At 52.7% G+C, this 19,311-nt stretch overlaps 1 protein-coding gene across 3 annotated transcripts in view; it reads right to left on the bottom strand.

Moving 5' to 3' along the window:
* Positions 1-343: 343 nt before the first annotated feature.
* Positions 344-19,311, bottom strand: part of PTPRA (protein tyrosine phosphatase receptor type A) — a 97,703-nt gene continuing 78,735 nt past the window's right edge. For all 3 annotated transcript variants that reach the window (XM_045295279.1, XM_004697876.2, XM_004697875.2), the window contains 13 exons: positions 16,793-16,829; positions 13,191-13,288; positions 12,047-12,166; positions 11,265-11,431; positions 10,726-10,861; positions 9,946-10,095; positions 8,525-8,618; positions 8,200-8,276; positions 7,599-7,733; positions 4,191-4,316; positions 3,959-4,110; positions 1,593-1,728; positions 344-945 (listed from right to left, as the gene is read on the bottom strand). In XM_045295279.1, coding sequence (XP_045151214.1) covers positions 871-945; positions 1,593-1,728; positions 3,959-4,110; positions 4,191-4,316; positions 7,599-7,733; positions 8,200-8,276; positions 8,525-8,618; positions 9,946-10,095; positions 10,726-10,861; positions 11,265-11,431; positions 12,047-12,166; positions 13,191-13,288; positions 16,793-16,829 — 1,503 coding nt within the window. In that variant the 3' untranslated portion in view covers positions 344-870. The remainder of the gene's footprint in view (positions 946-1,592; positions 1,729-3,958; positions 4,111-4,190; positions 4,317-7,598; positions 7,734-8,199; positions 8,277-8,524; positions 8,619-9,945; positions 10,096-10,725; positions 10,862-11,264; positions 11,432-12,046; positions 12,167-13,190; positions 13,289-16,792; positions 16,830-19,311) is intronic.

Below are 19,311 nucleotides of genomic sequence, written 5' to 3'. Positions count from 1 at the left end.
CTAATGTGTCAGGCTTGAATTCAAGATGGGCTCTAAAACTCCCACTGCCACCCTGGCCTTTGGATCAGAGGCACTTCCAATCTGTCCTAGGAAAGGGGGGTGGGGTGGATAAAAAGGCCTATTTTCTCTCTCTCACACACACTCACTCTCACTCACTCATGGAGAGGGACTCAGATGGGCCTCACACCCCCCCTGTGCCTCTGCACTCTAGGAACCTGGGCCAGGGAGGGAGTCTGGCAGGGGAGTTGCCTGCAAGAGTGGAGCCAGGACTCTGCCTCGCTGAGGCCAGCAGCAGCCTTGGAAGCCCGGCCTGCACCCACCGGCACAAAGGGAGAGACAGTTCCGCAGGGAGTCCAAGCTTTTATTGGCCAATCATCCCCAGTATGTGCCAGAGATACCGCTCTGGTCCCCTCTTCCCCCAAAGGAATGTGTGTGGGGCTACTATTTACAGCGGGAGGGAGGGCCAGAGGCCTGCACAGGGGCACTGGAGGACCACTTTCCTCAAGAGCTCCACAAACTTTGTGCTTTTTCTCAGTTGGTGCTGACTATCTGGAACAGGCTTTTTGTGTCTCTTCTTTAGGACAAAAGAGGCACAAACCAAACAGCAATCGAGCTCAATTCCCAGGCAGGGCATCTCACGGTATCAATCCAAACATCACACTATTTAATTCCCCAATAAAACATTGGAAAAAGGACCATTAGCGCTAACACATTTACATATAAAATTTCCACCTAGTAGGTAATAGAAGCCTATGTACCAATTTCTAAAACAGTTATAAGATATATACACAATTTTGGGTATATTAACAAAACAGAATATTACAAAATATTAAAGAAGGCAATTCTCCTGGCCACGGGCTTTGGAGCCGATTACTTGAAGTTGGCATAATCCGAGAACGCGTCGATATACTCCTGCACCACCTTGTAGCAGAACTCGTACTGCTCCTGCAAGGGATGGGCAAGGAGGAGAGCCGTCACCCAAGAGCGGGCCCACCTGCACGTCTTCATGGACCCACTGTTCTCAGTGAGAAAAAAGTCTGTTTGGACAGCACCTCCTGGGGCTGGGTGGAGCCAATCCTTTCCCACCCAGGGCCACGGAGGTGTATCACGTGTGTTTCAGGTGTGTCTCAGCAGGTGGTCACATCGCACCACAGATCTCTGCTCTCATCTCCTCCCAAGCCCCTTACAATCCATGTTTCTTTGCCCTAGAACACTTCCAGTGCCACCAGGTTTGGCTCGGGTTAGAGGTTCCAGGTATAAGTCAGCTCCTACAGTAACCAGAGCAGCTCAGAGGGTGACAGGTAGGATGGTCCAGTGTGCGGGTGACCTCCTAGGTCCCCACCTTAGGGCCCATGGACTAGCAAGAACCCTGTGTAGCACCAGGCACCCTCTGTCCACCTTCTAGGGCCCCCACATCTCTTGCTGGTAACGGGCTGTGCTCCCAGTACCCTCCCAGTCTGTCTGGAGCACTCTGGGAAGGAGGGGTCCTGTGGTTTCACAGTGTCTGGCTCCTGGTTGGGTCCCTCAGAAGGGTCTCCTCCCTGAGCTGGCTCTGACTGACACGGGCCACTGATCACCCCCTGTGCACATACCAGTGTCTGGACCATGTGTGGCCTCTGCAGCCGCAGGCTCTTGACAGTCTGGAAGACATCCAGAATCCCCTCCGCTTTCACCCGCTCCAGGACGGTGCTCAGGGCACAGAAGGTCCCCGTCCTTCCTGCGCCCGCACTGTAACAGAACAGACACACGTTCTACACCTGTGCCCAGGCCCGTGATCCAGACAGGCAGCCACAGCAGCTCCTCCGGGCCCTGCGGACCACAGAGGCCAATTCACCTGCTGAGGGACTTCGTCTGTGAGGACATACACCTGGCCAGTATGTACGCACGCGCTCACGCCAGGTCACCCTGACCTGCTGCTCGCTCGAGTGACAGTTCCAGACCTTCCTTTCTTAGCAAACCCCGGCTCTCCCACGGGTGGGTATCTGCCACTGCTTTCCCAACCTGCTCCTTTTGCCCTAAATCCCAGAAACCCAGGCACCGACCTTGACACTCACCACACTCTACAATGCCATCAGCAGACACCTGGGCACACCTGCTCCATGGTATTTCCAGACTGCAATATGCAGAATGGCAGGAGAGTGAGGAGAGGGCTGAGGTGGCCAGTACAATTGTGAGACAGGTGATGGGGGACTGAGGGGCAATGGTGGAGGGAGGGCGGAACATGTAGACTCTGGAAACACTACAGGTGTAGCTGAAAGTATCCTGTGAAAACACATAGTGCCGGTGAACGGTCAATATAACAAGCACTGACAAGCGACCGCTGGGCTCAGCCAGTCGAGGCCACAGGCATCCCATACAGTGCAGCTGTGGTGAACCACGTGGGCGAGCACAATGGGCACAACCCCAGAGGAGCTGCAGACTCAGCCGGACACAGATGGCTCACTGTTCCCCAGAGAAACAGGGTGCGGGGAGTTAGAGGAGAATGTGGGACAAGCGTTTCTGTTTGGACAGTCACACGGAGAAGCCGGACCATGATGATGAATGACAGTGATGCCATGTCCCTGAGGAGCAAGAGGGGATCTCCATGGAGAGTGGAGTGATGAGCGGGCTCACAGTGGTCCTCCAGGTTCCCACCTCCTGGCATTCACAGCCTTGTGCGAGCCCTCCCACTGACTGCGACCGACTTCTAACCGGGGAACAGGACAAGGGTGGTGGTGTGCACACAGTGGCCTCAATGGGACTGTAACGCTTGTCTTGAGAGGCAGAAGCAAGAACCACGTTGGGCAAGTCCACGTGACAGGAACTCAACCCACAGAGGCCCTTGGTCCAGCAGCCCGTGAGGAATGAGCGCTGCCGATATCCATGTAGGGTTTAGAGAGAGAGAGAAGCACGAGAAACAAGAAACTGGGTATAAGGAAGTCGTTCTCCGACTGGCTAGGGAATGTGTTCCATTTTGCCCATTCAATTGGCAAAGCAATCAGCCTGACGGAGCATCTCTTCATGTTCGCTGTCTATCTGCATTAGTTGGTGCCCTTTGGCATCATATCTGTTCTTGGAAACACGTTTTCACAGACTTCTTTCTGGGTAGTTTGCACAGTGGCATAGGTCAAAATCCTAGAAAGGTCCACAAGGCCAAAGAGTGAAGTGGTTCCTTCCTGTCCCGCTTCTTGACCTCTCTCTTCCCCTCCTGGGCACAACCAATGTCACCACGCCCTGTCCTGGTGTCCTTCCAGAGACAGCATCAGAACAGGACAGAAGCCGCAGTAAGCCCGGCAGCTCCGGAGCACAAGGCCATCATAATGCCATCGCTTACGGAGTGCACGTTACAGATCCTTCTGAAATGTTTACTGTGAGAAAGAATGGCTCAGCTGAGCAACGACTTCATTCTGGGCATGTGCAAACACAATACTAAACGCTCTTCTGTTCTTAAATTTGAAAATTTAACAACTTAACAAAATGTGTAAAACGCAGTCTCAAACAACATGCCTCACACAAAACTGACCCTTGTCTTCCCCCTCACCTTGAAACACGTGCTTACTATCTTCTTTGTCCTGTTGGTGAGATCAACCACCAGCTCAGACCTGGGAGAACCTGCCTTCTCTCATTCAACTTCCATGGCTTTAGTCCTGTTCATTTTCCACAATATCCCCCCGCCCCTCTTTTCCTGTGCTTCTTTGGGAGGCCAGGCTCTTACCCCCAGTCATCTCCTGGGCTCATTAGCTGTTTGTCCTGGCTCCCTGCCCTGAACACGGCACCACATCTTCACGCTCTTGGCTCCCTCAGTCCTCTTACGGCTCACTGCGAGCCGACGTCCACCCTTATCCTACTTTCCTCACCCGCCCTCCCTGCTACAGGCTGCCTGCCTCTCCTTATATTGGGCCCCGGACATATGTGCAGGGCCTGGTGTGTGCACGGCTGTCCGTATGTGTCTGCCCCCCGCCCCCCTCCCCCAGGGTACCTGCAGTGCACTGTGATGGGGTGGTTCCCTGACTGCTGCTGCTGCTTCTGCACGGCCGCGATGATGCTGATCATGCCCTTGCCATCGCTGGGGATGCCCACTTCAGGCCAGCCGTGGAAGTGGAACTGCCGGATCTGCCGGTTCTTGTTCTCCTGCAGAAAAGGGGGGTCAGGGAGGCAGCGGCACCCCTGGGCCTGCCTGCGGGAGGTGCCCTACTCACCACCCATCTTACCCTGGTATTAGTGACCAGGAGGTCTCGGACGGTGTAGCTCTCACACTCCTCCTCCTTCTTCAGCTCCACTGTGATGTCTCCATAGGATACCAGGCCATCAGATGGCCAGTACTGGGCACACTTCTCCTGGAGGGCAGAGAGGAACGGTGTCGGGTAGAGGCGGGCAGCCCCTGGAGCAGGCTCCGTGTTGGCCTCTTACAGCTACCTGTCGATGTATTTCTTCCCCCAGGTGGTGAAAACAAGGGGGATCAGCGTATTACTCAACACCATGCTCATGAACGCTGCAGCCACAGCAGGACATCTGTATTTAAAAACTTAGTTCTCTGACATGGCAACAGTGAGGAACTCCACACCCCTATCTCACAGCTGTAGTCAAGAGTCCCTGACAGTTGAGCAGGGCAGCAAGAGCGGCTCTGTGGGCTCCAATTCCTTTGATTTTGCCTTTGTCTGTCTGCTTTGGTTGCTCCTGGGTGCTTCCAGAGTTTATAGCGGCTTACACCTCAGCCTGTCATCCAGCAAGAACCGATGAGCTGACCACTCAGCCTCGGTGCTTCCCCACAGCCCCGTTCACAGGGTCCTTCTATCCCTCTTAGCTGTGGGTTACTCGGCTCTGCAGTGGTACCTTCAAATGGCTAGCGCCTTGCATTTCTGCCCTTGCTAAAGAGGCAGGAAATGGCTTATGGTCTGCCTTTGCCGGCACCGTGATGTTCCCTCTTCAGTGTGAGCTCCCTGTGGGCAGGGGCTGTTCCACTGCATCTTTGTATTGCAGCACCGCACACAGCGCTGGCATAAGACAGGCTGCAGTAAGCCTCTGGTCAATGAACGTTATACCGGTTGTGCAATGGGCCAGTGCATAGATAACATAAAGCAAGGCACAGTGGAAGTCTCTATTTCTCCAGCAGAGCACTTTTGGATGCGATCAAAACGATGCGCTCACTTTTATACAAAGAGGGGAAAATGCAACAACAAAAATAAGCAACTCTTCTTTGTGCTTCGTACATGTGATCATTCAGTGACCCCTTTTTAAATGACAATGAGCTCGTTTTTAAGAAACGGGCGGGTCAAGGACAGGGCACAGACCAGTGTGTTTCCAGCTGTGCCTTGGGGATGTCTTGGCTAGCCCCACAAGTATGCGCAGGCGCCATGTTTCCATTTTCGTACGCGTGCTGCCAAAGTGAGCATCCTGAGGCCAGCTTGGGGCAGGGGCCTCTTTTAAAAACATTGGGCACTGGGCTGGGAGACGCGGTGCTTGCTCCCGGGCTCCCTCCCAGCACCGCTAGGTCCCATGGGCACCAGCACCAGAGGCAGTGATCATGGAAACGAGCAATCCCTTAGAGCAGCGCTTCTCCACCTTCCTCAGGCCGTGAGCCTGTCCTACAGCTCCTCATGTGGTGGTGACCCCCCACCATACAATAATTTTCCTCGCTACTTCATCACTGTCATTGTGCTACTGTTATGAATCGGGTGACGCCTATGAAAGGGTCGTTCGACCCCCAAAGGGGTCGCGACCCACAGATTAAGAATCGCTGCCTTAGAGGAAGGGCTGAGGTCTTCAGGCATGTACACTCTGATGGGAAATGAAATCCTATTGTCCCACCCAAATAACTTCTAGATAGTATGACGTCATTACGTAGGCAAAGAGACATCAAAGAGGAGAGGGGAAAGCCTGGCAGGATGGCTCCTGGCTGTGGGCAGGGAGTGAGCGAGCAATGACTACTTTGAAGCTGCTCTAGGGAGAGGGGAAACCGGGAGTGACCTGGATTTGGCAAGGTGGAGGTCACTGGGGATCCTGACTGACACGGTCCCAGAGGAGTCAAGCCTGGAAAGAACCAGGGAGCGGAGCATGTGACAAGAGAAAGCCAGCTCTTTACAAGAGTTTTCCTAGGAAGGGCTGCAGAGAAATTGGAGCGTATAAGGAAGGGGGGGGTGTGGAGGAGGAAAAACTTTTGTTTCTTAAAGATGGGACATGCAAATTGCCCAAGCTGGTGAGACTAAGAGAAAAAATAGGGACCTGCTGATGGAGGGAGAAGGTACTAATTGCAGCAGTAACCTCCTTGAGAAGGCACAGTGGGCAGTCAAACCAAGACGCAAGGACTTGACCATGGTAGCAGAAGAGAAGGAAAAAGGGGTACAGATTTGAGTGGGTTAGCTGCCTAGGGGTGGGATGACAGGAGAGGTCTTATCCGGTTTCCTGGAGGAGGAGGAGGAGGGCAGGTAACAAGCAAAGCTGTGAGTATGCTGGAGCCAGGCAAGAGGGGTTATGTAAGTAAAGAGGAGTACTTGCCAAGTGGGACATCAAACCGCCCAGGGAACTGTTGGCCTGCCAGCTGGCACGAACTACCGACTTTAGATCCGTGGTCATGAATGCAATGCATCAGAATCAGGCGTTTAGATTTAACAGGGTAGAGAGCTGACCATAGGAGTAAGTGCTACTGAAGTAGAGTGTGAGGGAGTCCTGGACATCAGCCAGGATGGCTAGACCCCCTTAGGAAGGAGGGAGGAGTGGACTGAATGGAAAAGCACGAGGTGATCAGCAGGGAAGCATGCTGGACGTGGAGCTTTCAAAGGCAGTGCAGATACTGGGGTGACATAGATTCCAGGCCAGGGAGCCAACGTCAGCAGTTGAAGCCACCAGGCAGCCATTCCTCGGGAGAAAGATGAGGCTTTCTACTCCCATAAAGAGTCAGTCTCAGAAATCCACAGGGGCAGTTCTACTCTGTCTCACAGGGTTGCTGGGTCAGAATCCACTTGATGGCAGTGGGTGTAACTGTGTGGTTGGTGTCTGAGCAGACCAGAGGCTGTGTTGTGTGACCAGCTCAGGAGCAGTGCTCAGTGATTCCCTACATTGTGTGGGCTGGACCCAAGGGGCCACTGAGGACCCTTTATAGGCTGAGAGCTAGACATTTCTACTTATTAATTGACACATACGCTTTTCTCTTTACAAGATTTGCTTGCTATTGAAAGTTTCTCTCTCTTAAAAATTTCTCAAGTTTCTACTATTTGCTTTTGGGTAGTCAGCAGAGAGGCAACCCACCCGCACAAAAACCCTGTAGTTCATTTCACTGGCTTGGGCCACCCTCCTCCCAGGGATGCTCAGACGGGTTCCATTTGGCCTGGCTCTGCATCCCCATCTCCCTGGCTCGCCAGAGAGAGGTTGTATTCGGGAAACACAAAGTTAAGAGGGTGTGAACTCTTGGAACCAACAGGAAGCTCAAGTCACAGTGCTTTCCCAGTGCTGGGAGAAGTGACTGACTGTTCAGACACCAGGTGGCTGGGCAATACTGCCGAGAAATGGCTCTCTGGCCAGTTGGAGTCAGAGAAAAAGTCCAGGCCTACCTGCTGGTCCCCTCCACCGGCCACCTCTCCATGCTGCCTGTCTCTCACCAGCTGGGGCCTTTTGGGACTCACCTGGCCTCTCTCCTCCAGTTCGGTGAGCATCACGATGGAGCAGGATTTCCACTCCCAGATCATCCGCCAGAAGTCCTCAATGGTGTGGAGCAGAGGGCCCTGGCTGGCGATGTAGGAGTCCTTCTGCCGGTAGCCCTACACAGACCAGCCAATGGCAAGGACGAGGTGGTTTACTCAGGGAGGGCTTAGTGGAGCAGACAGGCCTGTCTGGGAGTCGGGGAGACAGGCCACTGGGAAGGGATGGGAGCTGCTTAGGGGCAAATCCATTTTGGGCAGTGTTCCCTCTAGCCATGGGCCACAGCACTGTTGACAACTAGGCCCCTTTTACCAGGAGCACAACTCAACAACCGATGGGGGTGGGGGGAGCAGTGGGGGGCAAATAGGATGCAGTGGGCAGGGGTGGGGAACCAGAGGCCAGCTCTGCCTGCAGGCATCACTCTGGATCATGCCCTCTCTCAATGCAGCCTGGGTGGTTGGGCTATCAGCTCTGAAGGTGTTGGATGCCTCAAGGACAAGCCCTGGAGCAAGTATGTGAGGGTGGGGCAGTTGAATCTCCCTGAGGGGGTGATGGGGGAGCTCAGGGGACACACCCACCACTTACATCAATGAAAGATGCGTTCACGTAGTCTGTGTTCTCCTCACCCCTCTTTACTGGAATGATCACTCGGTTGAATTCATCTGCAAGGAGGACAGCAGCTTGTGGCCCCAACACTACGGGGCTCCTCTCCCTGATCTTTACCTCCCCACCTGGACCCTTAGAGATCATGTTCCAGCCGTGGAGAATAAACCCTCAGCCTTCAAGCTCTTCACTTCCAGAACTCAACAAAGAACTGGGAGCAATCAGTGCAGTGCCATACTTCCAGTCTGGAGAAGGGGAGGAGTGGCAGGGGATGGGCACCAGAGGGCGGGGCAGAGGGGGCTCTCACATGGAATGATCTGCAGAACCCGGTTCTTCTTCATGTTGGCTGGGAGGTTTCCCGTCCGCATCTTGTCATTCTGGATTTTGATCGATGTTAACTTCTGAATCGGGCGGGGGAAGAGAAGCAGGACTGCTCCTGTGATCGGCACTGGGCACGGCCGTGCCTGCATTGGAGCCCAGCTCCAGGCCATGCAGCCCCACGCTGCTCTCTGTTCCCTCAGGTTCTTTCCCCTGCCTCTGAGCTCAGGAACAAGCCAAGAGAGCGCTTGGTAACCCCACTTTCCTGCCTTCTTCGGACCATTCTCATCCTCTCCTGGCCTGAGCTTTATGATCCTGAGCCAAGGGACCCAGCACAGGAGGAGAGAGTGTCTGCCCTGCCTCTCCTGCTGACGCTTTAGGAAAGCTTCCTCAAACGCACACTCTCCCTCCCTCTGAGTGGAGGTGCCCACTTGAGCCTTGCTACTCCGCGCGCAGGCACAAAGCAGCAATTCCTTCATCGAGTTAGACATGCAGGCTCCGAGCCCAGAGCCAGAACCTTCACTGCGACAGGATCCCAGGGTCATTTGGGTGCACACTAGTTTGAGAAGGACTGCACGACAGAAAGCAGCTCTCTCCCCTCAACCCAAAGACCTTTGTTCTGGGAGCACTCCTGTACAATGTGGCCCTCTCCTTAGATATGCTGAGAACCACTACCTGAGCTCACAGGGTAGGGGGAAGAGCAATCTGCTGGCCGATCCTGCCCTACTGCTTGTCAATGACCTTTTATGGGGACACTTGTACGGCTGCCTGTGGGCTGCATCGACAGCTTTGGGTAGCTTTGAGACCTTTGGACCTACAAAATCGAAAGGAATTACCATCTGGCCATTTGTATGGAAGGTTTGTCAGATGCCTGGCATGGCGGGCAGCAAACACATAGATGAGACCATGCAGCAAGGTCTCAGGACCAACAAACCAAACCTCCTCCTCTCGAGTCAATAGCCACTGGGCCATCCGGGCTCCTTGGTTTTTAACTTGCTGCAGCACACTACAATCACCCACCCGAGGGCTTCAATAAATGCCATTGGCTTTGTTGTTTGGTGGGGTGAGTCAGAGACCCCTGCTTAGCCAGCATGCCTCTGAAGGGGCGCCGCCAGTGGTGGTGAATGCACCAGGAGTCGAGCAGCCCACCGTGCCTGGATCACAGGGATCCCTCCATCTGAAAACAGTGCTGCGGCTCCAGCCCGACCCCAACCCGCTGCCACCCAATCGGTTCTGACTCAGCACCCCTAGGACCAGGGGAGACCTGCCCCCCAATGTTTCCAGCTGTCACCGTGATCAGAGCAGACTGGCACAGCTCTCCTCTATGGAGTAGCTGGTGGGTTCTGATTACACCCCTTTCTGTTGGCAGCAGAGTGTCTTCTACACCGTGCCACCAGGGCTCCTGCTCACCTTAAACTCCTCCTCTAATCCGTTGTTGCTGGTCCCGGGGATTTTGTTGTAAATTTTCTGCAGGTGGGTTTCCAGGGAGGTCACTTCCAGTTCTGTGTCTCCGTAGAGATAATGTTCTAGCAGGGCTTGGTAAATGAAGACGTACTGCATCTGGAATGGGGGATGAGGCCCAAGCACCCCGTTATGCCCACCATGGACTGGTAAAGTCAGAGCAGCCCCTCTGAGCCCCACTTCTCCTTTGATTCTAGCAGAGAAACAAGGATTTGGTCCTGTCCCAATTCAGTGCAGCACAAGGGGCAGTGCATGACCTCCTCTGGGAGTAGTTAGCTTGGGAGAGGGGCCCCTGTCTGGCAGGTGGTGTCCTGGAGAACAGGACAAAGCCCACTCCTGCTCCCACTGTGGGGGCAGATCCACTAGTCAGCAGGGGCGGTCAGAAACAGGAAGGCCACGACACTCTGGCTCTGCCTCCCGCTCCCTGCAGCTCCTAGACGGGGCCACACAGTGCCATGATTCTGTGGCACTGGCTCCCGCTGCTGCCTGGCCTGCCTCTTTCCCCAGAACTGTGCTTTTCTGCTCGGTCTAGTGACAAGCAGGCCTGTTTTCCCAACTCCCCAGGCATGAAGCCACGCCTCCTCAATGCCTCCTTGTTTCATGAGATACATAACGTATAGGGGCCCATCAGCACACCACATGATGAGGACGTACAGGAAGTAACGCGTGGGGCGGCAGATGTCTTGGGCCTGGGATCCCCCACCCTCACCTCACCCGCACACCACTCACATCCGTCTGCACCATCTGGCACCGCTGCGCCCGGATCCGGCTCACAAAGCCATACACGTCCACCTTGCGCTCTGTGTGCATCATGTCCAGCATGGCATCAATGACGACAAAGGTACCCGTACGCCCGACACCCGCGCTGCAGCCAGAGAGCAGGGGTTAGCAGGGTGGCCAGCTGGTTGGCCGGGCCCACAGGGTGGGGACAGCACGACAGGGGCTCGTTCTTCAGGACTCCCAATACTGGTTCTGAATGGGGCAGAGCTGGGGCTCAAGCCCACTGTGTCCTGAGCTCTGCACCTTTGGGTATCGAGAACCAGGACCTGTGACGCTCAGACCAAGGCTTGGAGCACCACCACCCTCACCCACTTAAGCACCTCTCCACCCGGCACGAGAACTTGACCAGTCTCCAGCTACTTCCCTGGGGTCCCAACAGCTCAACTGCTCTGTGCCAGCCTCCACAGCCAGGCGCCCTGTGCTGTCCCCCTGCTCTGGCCACGGGGCAGAATGTGGTCTAAGGGAGCAGAAGGGCAGGCCTCACTGACCTGCAGTGGACCACGATGGCCCCTGCATACTGAGGGTTACAGGTCTTCACCTTCTTGAGAAACTTGAGCATGCCGATTGGGGTGAAAGGCACCCCAAAGTCTGGCCAGCTGGTAAAGTGGAATTGAGTGATGAGGCGCTGTGGCTTTCTGTTGGTCACGTCACCCACCTGCAAGGGAGGAAGGAGATCCGGTGTTGGGCCTGATGCCCTGGGGTGGGCAGCATGGGGGGCGGGGATCAGTGGTCAGGGCCAGCTGCAGTTGTCAGTGACAAGAAGGGAAAGCGATGACACCCCACCTTGTACCACCAGCACTTAATATGGGTAAGACCCTTCCCAGGAGCCTTTGGGTTGCGGGAGTAGGGCTACTGCTACGTGCCTCAGCCTACAGGATGTGCAAAGTGAGACTCAGGCCCCACGACTAGTAAGTAGCAGGCTCAGAACACGGGTCTTCTGACTCAGAGCACCACACTACCCTGCAGGGTCACTCTGAAGGGCCGGGGCAGCGCCCACCAAGTCTGATGTTTGGCGTAAGAAAGGAGGTAAGTCAAGTGCCCCAAAAAAACACCACCGGATGCTCCTTTTCCAATCTCAACAGGGACTTTGTTCCCAGTCAGGAAAATGCTACTCTTTCAGTTTGGACAAACGGGTGCCCACGAAGCCCGGATGTCTGGTTTCAGAATCCAAACACACCGTACGGCCAGCAGTTCCCGAGCATCCTCACTGCGAAGGCGGGACCCAGCCTGCTCCCTGAAGGAGAACCAAAAAGGAGGTGGGAGACAGTACCTGCTGGATGCAGAACTTTCGGACTGTGTAGTCTACCAGGACGGTCACATCCTCTACCGACACGCGGATATTCCCATAGGTCCAGCAGCCTTGGTCTGGCCAGTACTGGGCACACTTACACTGGAAAGAGACAGGCAGCCCCTGACCTCCTGCCCCAGCAGAGGCCAAGGGCCTGAAAGACCACAAAAGCCCAGACTGGGTCCTCAGAAAGCCCCCTGTCTTGTCTTTCACCTCACTCAGCTGCACACTGGTTTAGGCTACTTGGACACACCGCCCCACACTTCTTCCTCCTTCCCACTCCCACCCCTCAGTGCTGGCCTTTTATCCACAATGTCTGTTCTTCGGGCAAGCCTGACTGCACCCCTGGATCCCAGAGGAGCCACAGGGTGGGACTGTAAGCAGGGTGCTGACCGTAAACCGACTACAGCAGGCCCAAGGCCTTCTCCATTGCCCAGGCTCTGGCCTAGACAGCTCTCAATGGTCAAGAGGTTTACTGGAAACTAAAACCCAGGTCTGGTTCGCTCTCTCTCTCTCAGGCATTGTGGGGCTGCTGACCAGCACACGTTAACACCCCCCACCCCTCCCAGGGTGGGGATCAAGGTGCCTCAAGGGTCTGTTTTGAATGGGAAATCCTCTCTTAGGACTGGTGCTGGCTGTGGCCCAGTGATGGAGACAGCCAGGTCATGCTTGAACTTGGCAGCCACAGACAGAAAAGGCCCAGTCAGAAGGCTGCCCACAGACTTGGGCCAGGGCCTCAGATGTTCCAGCACCCTGCAAGACCTCGTTCACACCGCTCTCTCTTCAATTCTAGGATATAGCATAGGCCTCAGCGGGTAGGACTAGGCAAGAGGAAAGGAAGGGACCACAGAAATCAGGGAAAAAAACTCTTCTGTGGCTAATGTCTCCTTGGCTGATGGCCCAAGTGTTTTCCTCCATGCTGCTCTGGAATAAAGTGAGCTGTCTGGCTAGGAGGCCAGGATGCCCCGGCATACTTCTGCGGTGGTCCCAGGCTCCCATGCCACAGGAAAGGCCGGTAGGTACATCAGCCTGGATTTTGTGTGGCAGTACCGAAGGATAGACAGACCCCACTCCATCTCAGAGCACCAGTGCCGCGGTCCTCTGTGGGTCGAATCTTTCCACGCACCTCTTTCCGCTCCTTCAGATTGGTCACCATGACGATGGTGGCTGTGTTTTGTTCCCAGATCATCCTCCAGAAGTCATTCACTGTTTCTTCTTTTGGTCCTAACGTAGCCAGTAGAGAACACGAGAGATGAGAACACGCCCCCAGGGAAGAAAGATGCTGGGAAGCTGGGAACATTCACTGCTGGCTTTTGGAAGTCAGTGCCCAGGACTCCAGCTAAATATCCAATCCGTCTAGTCACCCTCCCACTGCCCGTCAACCTTGCAATGTGCTGCCACCATGTTTGTGCCAAGCACTTCACTCGTGGCGGGGCAAGGGGGTGCCAAAATAAACACACAGCATGAACACGGTCTCCCAAGGGAATTCTAGCTGAGGGCCAGAAACCACGTCTGCTCATTGAATCTCTACACGATGGGCAGACAGGGAGCCCAGGGTTCGATGGCTCATTTAATCCTTCCCACCACACCTGAAGGCAGCTGTCAGCAGCTCTAGAGGTTGGGGGCTTACTTAGGTTGAAATACAAAGCCCAGTTTGACAAATAAACTAAAACCAGACGTGGTAATAAGAACGATTACAGAAGCTGGAGGTCAAGGGACTCGTACCACAAGAAGAGCTGACAAGGTTTGCTTCTGAGCTCAGTACACAATGCATCTGTTTAGCTGAGCCGGAGTGGAAGCAGAGTGGGAAATGAGGGGGCGCTCCAGAGAAGAAAGGGCATGTAAACATGCCCCGGAAACCAGGAAGGCGTACAGCACTCAGGTGAGGAGCGCGGGCCATGACGAAGGAGGACACTGGGAGACAGATGAGCAAATGCAAGCTGAAATCTGATGAGAGGGGCTGCACTTGAAGGGGGCGTGGGCCTTCCGGGGAAAGATGACTTCAGCAGCAGGATGGACCAGGGCTGGCAGAGATGAGCGCTGTGAGGGTATGAACGGAACTGGAGCAAGAACAGAGAGGGTATTGCTTACATAGACTCTCAAGGCTTGGCATTTATTTTAGCTAAGAAAGCAGAAACAAGTTCAAGATGACTAACACGTTCCACCCCAATGCTAGGGTAAATGGCAACAGTGCTATCCGAAACAGGAAGAGAAGGTGTTCAGAATTAGACACAGCAAGCGTAAGGGGCAGGGGGGACAACCGGGTAGTGGTGCCTAGAAATAAGACATATTCTAAGAGGAGGGCTGAAGGGGACGCCAAGACTAAGACTTCTACTTCTGGGCATGATGGCGTGACAGGAATTGGACTCACCATACTGCCTGAAACAACAAAAAACTGGACCAAACAAGTGAAATCACAGTTTTTAAGACATATGATGGTAGGCAGTACAGGAGGGTGGTCCCTGAGAGAAGGGAAACAATGACGGCAAGTGCTATGATCATCCCAGTCGACGGTCTCAGGAGCGTTTTTAGGCCATGGTACAAGGACAGGGAACACAGGTGTAGCTTGATTGTTTCCCTTGGTTGATGAGACAGCTGTGTGTCCAGGGAGACCTAGGTGGCTAAGCTGGAGGGTAGGGTAACTGCATAAAGAGAGTGCTGTAAAAATTGGCAGGGAGTTCTCTTTGAATCTTTAATATTGACTAGAACTTGTCTATAATGAAGTTGCCTGAGACGAGGGAGGGAGGGAGGAAAGGAGTGGGGGTGTAGAAGAGGAGGGAGGGAGACACACCACTACCACAGCCACCAGAGGAACAAGCTGTGGACTTCACAGAAGGCTGGGGACAGTTCGTCTGCACAGCAGCCACAGTAGAAAAGCCTTGTAACTCACGAGGCCCCACGCAGAATACTCAGTGGAGTAAAATGAACTCTAGATGAAAACATGCTCACATCTCACCTAACCAATCTTACAAAGCAGCCCTTGAAAGGACCCAACTGTTCCAATTACTGCACCCTGGAACAGAAGAGAAAGTGAGCCGAGTTCTACGGAGCTGTGGGTCTACCAGACGTGTAATTGGAGTTCCACGAAGAGAAGAGACTGAGCAGGAAAAAAACAAACTGAAGAGTCTGTGGCGATGATCCCCTCCAACCTGGCAAATGATGTACACGGACACGACCCAAAAAACCAAACCAAAGCACACAGAGAAAACCAGTACCGTACACGGAGGAACAAGGGTTGTAAAGATCGCAGATGTGAGGGGCGGGGGGAGAAGACTGTTGAGCTCGCATTAGGGGAAGAAAGGAAGCTCGAGGAGAGCGCCCAGTAAAAGACCAGAAAGGGAAAGGCGTGGCCCCTTGACATGCAGCCTTCAGTGAAAATACCCGTAGGAAGAACACAATAGCAGCATGTGAAGTACAAGAAAATGAAGAGAACCTGTTGGCCGCAGCCCTGAATCACGGCAATGTGGGAAGAAGTAGTTCTCAGAAGGAAGGGCGGCAACAGAGGGGAGCTGATGAGGAGCCTCCCCACGGTCACGACGCAGCCACACCCCTCCTTTCCCTTGTCAGGTTTCTAATACAGATGTGCCACATGTGAAGACTACAGTAAAAGGGCAGGAGAAAGGGAGATGGATCCACATTGTCCTAAGGGTCTTGTGAAATGCTGCAGTCTTAAGACAAATATGAACAGAAGATCAAGGAAGTCTAAGTATTTTAGGAAGACTGTAACAAAAAGAGTCAAAGTTAACATTAAAAGGGAAATTTGAAGCTATATCGAGTGAAGAAAATAAAAAAGGAAATAAAATTATACAAACTATATGGAGCCCTGGTAACCCAATAGTTAGGCACCAGCTGCCATTTACGGTGGTCAGTGTTTGCAATCCCCCAGGAACTCTGCAGTCAACAGCCCTGGTGACCTGTTCCTCAGAGCCCATCCCAGGAAACCTTTTGGGCCAGTGCTACTCTTATATCACATAGCGTGGATATGAGTTGAACGTGACTAGATGGCATATAACAATAATATATCAGATATGCCCATTTATCATCCACTGCTGACCTGGAAACAAGAATGGGCATTATGAGTAGGTGGTAGCTAATCCAGGTCTTAGAAGGTGGATCTGAGCTGACAAACTGCGTTGGGTATGACCTGTCCCCTACCAGCTAAGCTCTACAAAGACAGGGGCCATATTTTGCTTTATTCCCCTACGAATCTCTCTCATCTAGGCCAGTCAGTGCCTGCCACATAGGTGGTCACCACATAAAAAACTCAAGGATATTTTGCAAGGATCCCAAGGGTGGCGGCACTAGGTAGGAACAGCAGGGAAAACTGCAGAGCACGGATGAGACTAGTAGGAGGGTTCCTAGACCACCTGTCTGCAAACAGCAGGGGAGTGTAAGCCTAGGAACTGAGGCGGGAAAAGAACCAGACAGGCCCAAGGAGATGACGTCTTTCTGGAGACTGACATGAAATCTGAACTCTGAGCAGCCTGGTTAGAACCTAGGGTTGCCAGGTGACTTCAAGGGCAGAAGGTCTTATCCCAAAAGGTCGTTTTTTATAGAATCCCTGGATGCTAAGTCATCATTTTCTCTAGTAAACTTGGAAGGCATATCATATTTCTTTCAGGGACATTACTGCATTCTGATTGGTCTACTGAACATTTGGAAGAAAAAAACCCAAACCCCAAAGGGCATATGACTGTACCCACGAATACAAAGCAATCACTTCTTTACCTTGTGCAGCAATGAACTTGTTCTTTTCTTGGTAGCCCTGGGAAAGGCAGAGAGGAATAGAAAATGTGACTGCCACAAACATATAGGAATGAAATTCTGCAGTTTGACTCCCCACCAGTTAACAAAACTTCCTTTGTGAAAGCTACAGGCCATTAATGTTTCCATACTAGAAATTCCCTGGAGAGCGGGAAGCAAGTAGTACAAAACCCAAATGGACTAGGTGGTCCTCTCAAAATGAATTCTCCCTGAATACTGTGTGGCAACATTAAATACCAACTCCTAGGTCCGGTCATCCCGCTGAGGCTTATCATCGACTGCCAACGCAGGTTTTAGTACTGATGGCTAAGAGCCTTCCGAGGCAAAGCACCTGTGGGCGGTCCAAGGATTAAGGCGGGCTGCTCGAGGGAGGGAGGGAGGAAGCCGGCTCTTTTCTTGATGCTTTGCCCAGGGCACTAGCTTTGGGGGAGTAACCTGAGGCTCTGGAGGAGCTGCTCCCAGTGTGGGACCGCAGGGGGCGCCAAGAAGCTCTGAGGAAGCCAACTGGCAGTAACTCCCTTTTCCCTGGATGGCTTCAGTGGAGTTCACTAGGCGAGTGAGAAGTCACTGGACTGAAGGCCTGGGGTCATCCTCTGCCCCTCGCAGGCAGCAGTGAGGGGACAAGGAAGGCAGCTTCAGGGTGGGCACCATGTCACACTAAGGGCACAGTAAGAAGTCCGGGCAGTGAGGCAGTGGCCAGGATCTGAGGGCAGGGAGGGTTGCGTCCTCACGCAGAAGGAGAGCGCTTTGCCCCCAAATATGGACACAGAGTCAGCAAGTGGCAGGGAATTTTTTCAAATTCTTAATGGGAAGAGGAATCTAGGTTTCAATAATTGTGATAATTAAGGATGGAAAATGAGAACGTCCTAATTTCGGGTGCTGAATTTTGCGTCCACTTAAAGCAGAGAAGCTATCTGAGTAGCTTAAGCACACGGCTGCTTCAGAACTCACTGGGTCTTCCTTGGCTACGGTCAAGAGAAGGAGGAAACATGGCTCTGTGGCTTCTGAAACATTTTTGGATCCTGAGAGCTGAGTGCTAGCTGGCTCTAGTACTAGCTATATTCCTACCAGTAACAAGGAACAGGGGTCATCTTGTGACCATGAGACGTCACCAAGAGGATGATGTTAAGTAGAACGATGGAAGAACCTATTTTTTGTTTCAAAATTTCCCTCTAAGTTTTAGTTATTTTGTTGTTGGTGTTCAGATTACACACAGCAAATTCTGTTTCTACAGGTGCGATTTAGTGACACTGGTGATATGCTTAAGTTGTGCAACCGTTCTCAGCTCCTTTTCTAAGTTCCCCCTTCTTGCCTCATCAACACCAACTCACTGTCATTAAGGTTCGCATCAGCCTTTCACAGCTGCTGTGCAGAGCCGAAGCAGACAGATGGTTCCTACAGAACGCAACACGCTGGGCGGGCCACTTTTACTAGTTAACCTAATTTCTGGTTTAAGATTTAACGATGACCCCAGGGCAGTATAATTTTAGGGGTTTATCTGGTCTCCACGGCCCCAGAAGGTTCAGAGTTCATGAGAATTAAAAATTCTGTCCTGCATTTCCACCCTGTTTGATCATCAGGATTCTCCTGCGGAATCTTTGATCAAAATGTTCAGTACTGGTAGTGGGGCACCATCCAGTTCTTTTGGTCTTTGGCAAAGGACATGGCTGTTTATGGAGGCAATCACTCATACATTCCCTATCTTCCTCCTACTCCCGATTCTCTTTCATCAGCTGGGTTTTTAATGATGTCAGTGAGCCATGGAATTAGCCAACCCTAGAACTGGCCAAATCTACCTTCGCATTACGTGAGATGAATAAATGTTCTTGTTTAGATAACTTTTAACTGAGTATTCTTTTACTTGCAGCTGGAAGCACACTATCTGATACTGCTGTACTTGTTCACATAATATTAAAGTCAGCCTATTCCTTCCTACCCTTCTTCATCATAAACCTTCAAGTAAGTCCTAGAAATCCTAGGCTCTCTCTATGCCCCTGTCTACCACCGCAATCATTTCTCTAATCAGAGCTTCTCTCTTTCTAACTACAAACATGTGATCATCACTGTTAGGAACGTCAGCCCACTCACTCCGTAAGAGAATCTGACTACTCGTTCAGATAGCCTTTCTTTGCTTTTAAACCATACCTCCAGATCTTCTATCGTTCTCCTCTTATCCCAACTGTGCTTTCTTTTAAGCACCACGCTTTTCCTAGTGTATTAGTTCATCCTAACATCATTTCCTTCCTCTACTGAACCTGTAACCCTTGGCTGTCTACTTGAAATATCAACTGACTTTTGTCAGAGCCCTTGTGGCACTGTTGGGCAAGCACTGAATTACGACCTACGAGGTCAGCCACCCCTCGGGAAAGACCAGGCTGTCTGTTCCAGTAAAGATGTACAGCCTTGGAAACCCTATAGAGAGTTGCTGTAAGTCGGAATCCACTCAGTGGCAGTGGTTTGGGTTTTGGGGCTGTCTGGTTAGC

This window comes from Echinops telfairi, unplaced genomic scaffold, assembly GCF_000313985.2.
Source record: "Echinops telfairi isolate 266 unplaced genomic scaffold, ASM31398v2 ScPeMD7_5592;HRSCAF=6446, whole genome shotgun sequence".
Taxonomy (NCBI): Eukaryota; Metazoa; Chordata; class Mammalia; order Afrosoricida; family Tenrecidae; genus Echinops; species Echinops telfairi.
Note: the sequence above shows the minus strand (reverse complement) of the source record. Positions and strands in the feature narration are given on the sequence as shown.